Source organism: Colletotrichum fioriniae (assembly GCF_027942845.1).
Source record: "Colletotrichum fioriniae strain IMI 355084 chromosome Unknown scaffold_6, whole genome shotgun sequence".
Classification (NCBI taxonomy): domain Eukaryota; kingdom Fungi; phylum Ascomycota; class Sordariomycetes; order Glomerellales; family Glomerellaceae; genus Colletotrichum; species Colletotrichum fioriniae.
In genome coordinates, this window is record NW_027076842.1 from 1,643,292 (window position 1) to 1,653,355 (window position 10,064).

Below are 10,064 nucleotides of genomic sequence, written 5' to 3' on the forward strand. Positions count from 1 at the left end.
TCCGAGGTATTTGCTTGCTTTTTTGTTGATGATGATGTTTTCCGTCATGTGTATCGGGACGGTGTTTTGGATGAGGTGGTCGCTTGGGAGGGCGAATCGGAGGATATTGGATGAGGCTGAGGGGACGGGGAGGAGGGTGAGGTTGTATATACTCTGATTGACGAGGGCGGGAGAGAGCAGAATGGTTGGCGTTGGAGTTTTCCTTTTTTTATTTAGGGGGAACCATCACTTGATGTATGACTTGACGAAGCTTATAGAGAATGAAGGGTATGATATTTGATGGATAACATCTTAGCAACGTCACCATTACGGTCTTCAGTGGCCTCAAGCTGACTTCAGCAAAAGGTCATTGGCTCGCAGCAATGAAACTGAAGCAGTCCCCATTCTGCCGCGAGGCTATCTCATCTTGACCACTACTTGTAGCTTCCGCTGCAACGCCCTTACAGTTCACTTGAAGGTGAGGCGTCCGTCCCCACTTTGATAGCTTCACATAAAGTTCAAAGAGTCCCAGCAAACGCGGTATGAGAAAGTCGTGACTCTGCCGCGAACGTTGGTCTGTCTGCCCACAATGCTGACTTGACGTCTGTTGGCGACAGCGCAATGAGAAACTCCTAAGTCCTGAGCACGAGATGAGGGGTCAAAGGCCAAAGTTCTCGACCGCATCCTTGGCATGTATGTAACCAAGCGTGTTCTACCGGACAGCTGCTGACAGGATGAGACCACATGTCGAGTTCGAAGTCGAGGTAGCATTCCGCAGAATCTCGTAAGTCTAAACACAAAAGACGAGTGAGACAAAAGAGGCGGAAAAAGAAAAGACGATAAGTACATGAGAGCCTCGGCCGCGATGGCCCGCTGCGTGCGTTCGCGTGGTCGCGCGGTTGCGTGGCTACGTGCTTAGAATCATGTTGTAATAAAAGTCATTGGTTGAGAAAGGCAGACCGCCTTGAGTGAGCCGGGGTTTCCGAGCTGATGGGTGCTGCAAGGTCCTGCATCTGTCTTCTTTCAAAGTTCAAACGCACCCCTCCAGAGTCCAGACAGGAACAAAAGGGACGCAGACAGGCGGGCCCGAGTCGGTGTAGACTGCAGGATCCTGGAGAAAGGGTTGAAAGGGACTCTAATCGAGGGTTTCCGTTTCCGGTTGGCAAGGGAGGACCCGATAGCTTGCGATAGGCCGGCCGCCAATGCGCGTCCCCGTTTGACAGCCCCGTTGGAACTTGGAAGAGGCAGGAATAGTTGTTCAGTCGTTCTAGCCCAACCGGGGAGAGGTGAATTACCTAGGTGGATGGTTGGATGCATTTGCATCTATGCGATTTATACAGGGAAACCCAGGGCTGTCTACAGTATGCAATGTCAGCAGTTTGAACTTACCCAGTGGGACAGTCACCTACTGCGTAAGGTAGGCTCTAGCTGAAAGTGGGGCTCCGAACCCGGCGGCGGGATGGGGAGGGCGCGAGAGAAAAGCAAGACGAGAAAGAGCCCACCAACTCTGATATTGCGTCAATTTTGGGAGAATGAAGCTTTGGAATAGTGTGCCGGGTAGCTGCAAAGGCGATCACTGGGTCAAAAGCGTCTTTCTGCAGCCCAATGCCGGCTCAATGGCATGGCGTAGAATTTTTCTAGTGTTGAAGTTCTGAACAGAGCATTTCCGTACAAAAGTACAAAGCGCGGCGGGCGGTGATGTAATTGTCCAAGAGTAGGGTACCTTACGGATAGGACCAGTCCAATTCGGCTTCAGCAGGGCTGATAAGAACCAGGGGCAAAGTGATTAAAGGGCGGAATTGCTAAAAGGCTGGGCGAATTATGTAAAGCCCCGCGATAAGGAACGACATCGGCGGGCAGGCGGGCGCCCTTGTGCTGGGGCGGGGAGGTACCTACCTTACCACACCTTGCCCTGCGGTTTACCTGCCGGCTGCCAGTGCCCGCCCGGTGCTTTGGTGACAGCCCAAGCTTGGTGCGGCGAGAGTTTCCCCTGCAGGCATCCTCACAACGGGGGGCCCGTTGACCCCCCTTCCACTGGTTGACTAGCTAATCAGCGACCGATCTTTCCCCAAAGGGTCCAATGACAAGCTCTCCAAAAAAAATTTGCCCGGCCCAACCCAAGTACTGCTGCTGGCTGTGACCTGCCAGGTTGACCTTGACCTGACGTTGAATACCTGGGACTTGGACGGGGGTGAGCGGTGGTGGAGGTGGAGGAAGAGGAGGAGAAAGAGGCCCCGTTTGCTGATGTACCTACGCCTGGCTACTGCGCTCCATCTGTGTGACTCCGTGGGCCGGCGCTCGTGCTTCCTATTTTTCTACCCGATCTCCTCCCACCGCTTCCCTTCTCTTTTTTCTTTCCCTTTTCCCTTCTCCAGATCCAAAAATCCTGCCGCATCGTGCAACACTCTCGTCACAGATAACATCCAGCCATCATCCCTCCACAACCTCGCCTCGAGCATTTCACTACCCTTCTTCTACTGATTGACCATTTGCAAGCTGCCCTTATGAACGGGCGTCCTTCAGTCTTCACCTCTCAGGTATGTCAATGTCTTCATCTCTTTCTCTCTTACCGAATCCTTCCTTGGTGGTTCATCTGAGCTCGCGGTCTTCGTGATACCTCTCAACCCCGCCGCCAAACTCTGTCTCAAGCTGGTGCCCATAGCCCAATTGAAGCTCTCTGGTGTTTAGTCCGCTTGCGCTGAAGACGCATTGCCTCTTGTCAACCTTTAATATTGCTAAATTTCGGTTGCTGACTCGCTATCTTCAGGATTATCTCTCAGGTTAGCATACTACTCCTCGGTTGACTCACCGCCCCTCCAATGTGGCACGCGAGACTGACCATGTATCCCACCCCCCAACAGACCACTTGTGGAAGGCTGCCAGCCCCTAAAGTGTCTATCCAAACCACAAGCAACTTGTTCTACTACACCTCTACCTAAACCATAGCCAACATGTTCTCCCGATTGGCTTCCCTCACCAAGCCCGCGGCCAACGGTGCCGCCGGGTTGAGCTCCGGCCTCCGAGTTCAGACCCGATTCCTCTCCGGCCAGGCCGCTGGAAGCAAGGGCCGCAAGATGCCCTTCACCCAGACCCGTGCCACCAACCCCGTCGCCAACCTCGACGCCACCTTGACCATCCGAGTATGTCACTGCAGAAAACTATCTACCTACTTGGTGATGATAAAAACAAGCTTGCTAACAATTCCTTTAGGATGGCCCCGTCTTCTCCGGCCGAGCCTTCGGAGCAAACTCCAACATCTCTGGCGAGGCCGTCTTCACCACCTCCCTGGTCGGATACCCCGAGTCCATGACCGACCCCTCCTACCGTGGTCAGATTCTGGTCTTCACCCAGCCCCTGATTGGCAACTACGGTGTGCCCTCCAACCAGCGTGATGAGTGGAACCTCCTCAAGTACTTTGAGTCCCCTCACATCCAGTGTGCCGGTGTCGTCGTCGCCGACGTCGCCACCCAGTACAGTCACTGGACCGCCGTTGAGAGCTTGGGCAACTGGTGCGCCCGTGAGGGTGTCCCGGCCATCTCTGGCGTCGATACTCGTGAGATCGTCACCTACCTCCGTGAGCAGGGTTCGTCCCTCGCTAGGATCACCATTGGTGACGAGTACGACGCCGACGAGGACGAGAGCTTCATCGACCCCGGTGCCATCAACTTGGTCAAGCGTGTCAGCACCAAGGCTCCCTTCGTTGTCGAGTCCCCTGGCGCCCGCTTCCACGTTGCCCTGATCGACTGCGGTGTCAAGGAGAACATCCTCCGCAGCTTGGTCAGCCGTGGCGCCTCCGTCACTGTCTTCCCCTACAACTACCCCATCCACAAGGTTGCCAGCAACTTTGACGGTGTCTTCATCTCCAACGGCCCCGGTGACCCGACTCACTGCCAGGAGACCATCTACAACCTTGGCCGCCTCATGGAGACCTCCCCCGTTCCCATCATGGGAATTTGCCTCGGCCACCAGCTCCTCGCCTTGGCCGTTGGCGCTCGCACCATCAAGCTCAAGTACGGCAACCGTGCCCACAACATCCCCGCTCTCGACTTGACCACCGGTCAGTGCCACATCACCAGCCAGAACCACGGTTACGCCGTCGACTCCTCCACCCTCCCCAGCGACTTCAAGGAGTACTTTGTAAACCTCAACGACGGCTCCAACGAGGGCATGATGCACAAGACCCGCCCCATCTTCTCCACCCAGTTCCACCCCGAGGCCAAGGGTGGCCCGATGGACAGCTCCTACCTCTTTGACAAGTACCTCGAGAACGTCCAGATGTTCAAGGACAGCGAAAAGATCTTCAAGGACAACCGCCCCACTCAGCTCATGCTTGACATCCTCAGCAGGGAGCGTGTCGGTGTTGAGCCCACGACCCTCGCCGCGGCTGCTTAATTGAGCCCATAGTGTGTGGTGCGAACGGGGGTTACTTGTGTTCTGGTGCAAAACGGGGTTTCTGGTTTTTGTCTTGTAGTTATGGGTATCGCGGCAGTTGATTTGGGGTCTATTTGGACCTTGGGCATGCACATTAAGTGGGGTTTGATGATTCCTTTTTTTTTAATCACACAGTTCATAGCAGCTCTGAGACAAGCTACTTTCCTAAATTGAAACCTGAAAAGATTCATCATATGGAAACATCATTCTTCCCCAGTTCATCTCCAGTGATAAGTGGCTAAACAAGCAGCAGCTAACGACCAGTACAACCGCGATAATAGTAGGTCCCAGCTGGAAAAGTGGTCTTGACAACGTGGAAGGAAGAAGTGACAAGAAGGGTAGGCATATCCATTGTGCAGTCCGAAGCAGCAGAAAAGGTTGCAAGAGCGACGTCCAGCCTAGTCATCGACGGATTTTGTTCAGATCTCAGGTACTGAACTCCAGCAGATGCACTTCATTTCCACATCACTCTGGCACATACATACAAACGCATCGTAGTCTCAGCTATCCCACCGCCTTTTTGGTCTTTCTCGACGTCTTATACTTTTTTCCCGTATTCATAAACACAACATCAACAGTCGAGAGTCAACCAAAAGACAGTTCTTCGACATCACCCGGCATGGATGATCTCAAGGACAGCTCTTCGGAATCAAGCGGCATGGATGGTTTCATCTACGATGACTGGGCGGACCTCATCTACGATGAATGGGAGGACCTTCACGCTGCCGACGCCTCGCAGCTGGGTCCGTTGTTCACACCAGAGGAGTCGAAGGAAATCGACGCCCTGCTCAAAGTCTGGATATACCCAGTCTATGGTCAGCAGGCGGACTTCTGCGCTGCTGACGCCTCGCATCAAGGGCAAAGACTAGTTCAACTGCCTCTTCCTAGCGAAGGCATCTTTCCTCCTAAACCCTTCCTTCAAGCGCCTTTGTACTTTGAGAATTCGACGCAGAGCCGCAATGCCACTGGACTCAATTGGGAACATTTCTCTAAGGAAGTGGGCGCCTATCGAAACATCTCGCCATCGCAGTCGTCTTCTCTACCGGTGTTCTACTTTCCTCCGCCAAGCTTAGAATCTGCCTCCCCACCACCGCCTTCGCGTATACATCTTGCATCGAGCGAATATACTGCAATCGAAGGACAGGCTTCTCAAATCCCAACCTACATCATCGGTATCGGCGGTAGCCCTTCGAGTGGCAAGTCAACATTAGCCTTGCACCTTAGCTACGTGTTCAAAAAGTTTGGGCAGTACAGCAGAGTCTTTACAATTTCACAAGACGCCTATGTCCTCCCTTCTGCAGATTGCCCACAAATAACTTTGCGAAGTGGGAAGCGTGTTGTTCACACAAACTGCTTATTTTCAGTTGACTGGGAAGACATGATCAAAGATGTCAATAAGTTGAAAGCAGGCAACTATAGTTCCCGGCCAGGTCGAACAAGAGAGACATATGCCACTGCGAAGGGCCACCATGCTCGCATGCCGCATCTGAAAACGTCGGATATCACTGACCTTGTTCGTCAAAGGAAGACCACTCTCTTCATTGCGGCCAAATCAGGTCGTCAGAGCTTCTGGATAGCTCGCTTTTGTTACAAGATATTCACAGACTGCCCGGACAATCCAGAGAATTCGACAGCCTTGCCGTCTCAACAGTCGGGATTTGGGATGTTCGGCAGCGATGCTCAACAGAAAGCCTAGGAAGCTCTACGAAATATGATTGATCTCAACTTGTGTCCCAACGTTTCAGAGCGAACTGCAAGAACGCGGGCATCAGATCGGCAGAAGCAGTATAGTTAGTACCAAAATGTGCCTCGCTCTGTCGCAGAGGACTGCACTGAGGAATACTTTGATGAAGTCGCCTGGTAAGAACACCACCAATAGTGACGAAAGAAATGTAGACAGAACGGCTGATGATTTGATAGGCCGGCTTACAAGGCGTACCACTCTCATCATGAGCCCGAAGATGACGGCTCCAGACCTGCGACATACAAGGAGCTCTTGAGATGGGCTGTAAACCAAATCTTCAGGGTGAACGGGGTTGTTGGAAAACAATGCCGGAAAGATAAAGGAGGTCAGTAAAGCCAAGGACGAAAGCAACCATATGGGCTGCTCGAGGCAGGCGGGACATTGCCAGGGGAGGTTGACTGGAAGAGAGAGTAGAAGAAACAATTTGTCACCGAGGGTTGGTCATGGGGTCACTTCGCATTGAGTCCTCGCAGTCACTTCTGAACCCCTTCTTCTTTAGGTACCCTCTCCTTTGGTCTGGGCACACGGAGTATATTCCAACAAAGACATGGCTTTCGAGGCACTATCAACCCAAGGACTCCCTTCTTTTGCTGAATACGTTGTCAACTGCGTTCCTTTTCCAAGATCGAAACTGGAAGCATTGGGGCTCGACTCTATCGAAGACACTTTCAAAGTTCTTACGTTTGAATAATTGCTTCCATAGAGGACCCCCTTTCTGAGTGCAGACAAGTCCACTTTCTGAAGAGCGTTTGACTCCGTGGCGTTTGCTGTAAAGGTCGCCATGAATCACGAGCATCAAAACAGTAGGATCGTTCACAATTTTCAAGAAGCTTCTTCAATTAGCTAGTGGTATCGCATCGTGGAGTATGTGCCTGTCCCCACGTCTCTCTATGAATTCGAACCGTCGTTTGGGGAAAAGAAGAAGGAGAGAACAATACAGTCTAGACCTAATCTATTTTTTGCGTTTGATCCTTTCCGCACCCCGCCCAACCGCATTTTGGGATGTTGTTGTTGTTGAGCTTGTGCTTAATGCTCCGTAATAAGTGACCCATTCTCTCGACGGGCTCCCTCGACGCATTTCCTCTACAATGACCAGTTTCCTTCTTCGTTTTCGTCCTGAATGCCTGCCACAATCTTCCGGCTGGCTCTGGAGGAGAGTGGGGCAGGATGAGAACAACCTCTAAGTTCATCGTAAAGTTGGGGATTCTCGAAGTAATCGTGCCAGCGCCTCGGCAGCCTGCTGTATCCAAACCTCTTCACGAATGTCGTCGACCTCAGGATCATCCTCCACTACCAACACCCCGAGTCGCCCCTTCTACGCGGGTTCCCTTGCTGGGGGTGGTGTCATCACCGTCGATGGCCCCGAAGGCGAAGAATACTAAGGTCCGCCTGCAAAGACCAACGGGGGCGTCAGAGGGCGGGTGCGCAGGGGACAAAAGCACAAGCCATGGCCAGCGGCGTTGCGGCAATGCGGAAAGTGGTCCGTAATCTGATTTTGGGGATCGCTGGCATTATCGACGCGCCACGGACAGTTGCAGTAGTCTGATTCCGAATAGTTGGGGCATTCAGACCTGTGAAGTTGCTGTCGATTGGACTCGAGAGAGCTAGGCAAAGGTACTGAAGGCCTAAACGCGGTCATGGAAGGTGTTTGAGATGCAGCCATAGACATGATGGAAGCCGAAGCAGCGAATCGATCACCCTGAACAGATGATTTGGGCTCCTAGTACCGGCTGCCACGGTCGTCGGAACGGAAACGGCGGCCGCCGTCGGGACGAGAACCACCAAAGTTTCCACGGTCGCCCTGGCGATAGGGGCCGCTCTCATTAATTCCCGGCAAATACCTGTCGCTGACCATACGGGGGCCGCGACGGCCGTTGCCACCACTGCGTCTACCACCACGGCCTGGAGGAGGCGGTCCCCTCGGCGGCGGTCCTCCACCAGCCATCTGTCGACGACGCTCAGCCTCTCTGTGTGGGGGCCGGATGCCGACAAAGTTCTCGTGACCGCGGTCGACAAACTTGTCGCCCTCTTCGAAGATGTAGCGGTTGATCTCAGTCTCCGGGCCCATGTCTCTATCGATATCTTTGGTGTAATAAGAACGCATGTTCCGCAGTCGTCTGCTGACGAGGTCATCTGAGACGGCCTGGAAAGAGACCGGAGGGTGGGCTCGCGTGGTTTGTACAGGGCCTCCGGGAAAGTTTTCAATCAATCGTGGAGGTCTAGGACCAGGACCACGCTGGGAGTCTCCTCTGGGGCCTAGAGGAGCTCCTTCAAATCCTCGGCCACCACGAGGGCCGAGAGGAATGGCGTTGACGTCCTTAACGGCTGGGCCTGAAGGTACACCCCTAGTTGGCTCAGCCGGTGCTACGCCATTACCAGAGACCAGGCGGGCGGTGACATATCCATCGTCTTCGATGTCGTAACGCACTGCGAATCGAGCGCTTCTGTTGGATTTTCCTTCAACCTCCTCCTCGTGAATCCAGTCCCTTACTTTTTCTGGTGGCACAAAGTCCACCGACAGTGGCTTGCGGTTGCTTTCGTCTGGCCAGGTGACGTCATGCAACGCGTTGCGGACACGCGAAGCCAGTGTTGTAGTTCTGAACACTGCAAATGCATGAGATTTGATGGAGTCCAGGTATACGTCCTCGACATCGTCAGAGTTGGGCTCCGCGCCAGCAGGAGTTGATAGCTCAACAAGACGATCATGAACTGTGGACTCCTTCAAGGGTCTCATCAAGTTCTTGATGTAGAGAGCCCTGGTGGCAGGGTGGATAGCTGGCTGCACCGTTCTTTCGTACTCCATGGCGTTGTTGTCGTCTGCTGGCGCAATCTCATGTCGCTCCTGATCAGTGACTGGACCGTCCGCGGGGTGAACTGATGCCTGTCGATGGCCAGGATCGGCGGCGATCACTGCGTCCACCTTTCCGTTAAGCTCATCCTGCATCTCCGTGTCTTCTTCGGCGTTTGGCTCCGTCGTCGGCTGATCCTGTTCGATAGGATGGCTCTCCGTGAGCTCCTCAATGTCTTTCGACGTGTCCTTTGCCTCCTTCGCAACATCCTCAAGAAGCCCGCTACCTCCCTCCAGGCTCTCCTTCAGGACATCCTTCACACCTTCCTTGACTTGGTTTATAACACCAGCAACGCTGATCGACTCTGCGCTTGGTGCATCGTCTGCATTGTCTGCCTCGATACGGTCTTGGTCTGCCTTGATGCGCTTGCGAGTAGACTCTGACGATTCGGCAGGGCTTTGAGATCGGCGCTTTCGTTTCTGCGCATCTTGCGCGATCTCAGCGGGAGCAGGTGGCGTAGGGTTCGCGGCGGCGATTGATTCCGGAATGGTCGTCTTCGTATCTTGGGTTGCGGGCTCGGCTGCTGATTGCTCGGGCTTGGATTCGGAGCTTGCCACAGCTGCTTGCGCAGGTGTAGTCTCAAGATCGGCAACAGCTTCGGGAGTGGTGTCGATGGGGGCAGGTTCGGTAGGCGCCTCCGTAGACTCGGCGGGTTGGGGCTCAGGCTCTTGGGAAGCCTCTTCTTCCTCTTGTGCCTCTTCCTGTGTCTCTTCCTGCACCTCCTCCTCTGCGGCCTCGTCGCTAGTGGTCAGTCGCTCGACGAGCTCCTGTTTGAGACCAGCGGTGGCGAGTCCTCGGCGTTTCAACTCCGCCTTGAGTTGAACGACGGTTTGCTTGCTCCAGTTCATGATGAATAACTGCTGGTTCGGCGCAAAAGCTGGCGCATAGCTAGACTACTCGTAGGAATGTTTGTATAGCAGGTGCGTGTGTTGGGGGGTGCGCTCAGCGTTGGTAAGATGATCTTCGTATGATGGAAAAAAGCGATGTTGGCCTATTCGGGTTGTAGTTGCAGGACGTGAACGTGATGAGCCTAGGTGAAGACACTTGATTGCTCTGAGGCG

General features: G+C 53.8%; 2 protein-coding genes across 2 annotated transcripts; one reads left to right on the plus strand and one right to left on the minus strand.

The window, feature by feature from the left end:
* Positions 1–2,930: 2,930 nt before the first annotated feature.
* On the plus strand, positions 2,931–4,371 carry CPA1 (Multifunctional pyrimidine synthesis protein CAD; the record flags this gene model as incomplete). The annotated part of the gene is made up of 2 exons (XM_053189516.1): positions 2,931–3,119; positions 3,190–4,371. The coding sequence occupies 2 exons, from the start codon at positions 2,931–2,933 to the stop codon at positions 4,369–4,371; spliced, it is 1,371 nt and encodes a 456-aa protein (XP_053052969.1).
* A 3,503-nt stretch (positions 4,372–7,874) lies between these two features.
* N0V96_005865 (uncharacterized protein) lies at positions 7,875–9,851 on the minus strand (the record flags this gene model as incomplete). The annotated part of the gene is made up of 1 exon (XM_053189514.1): positions 7,875–9,851. One exon carries the CDS (start codon positions 9,849–9,851, stop codon positions 7,875–7,877), a length of 1,977 nt encoding a protein of 658 aa, XP_053052967.1.
* Between the last annotated feature and the right edge of the window lie 213 nt (positions 9,852–10,064).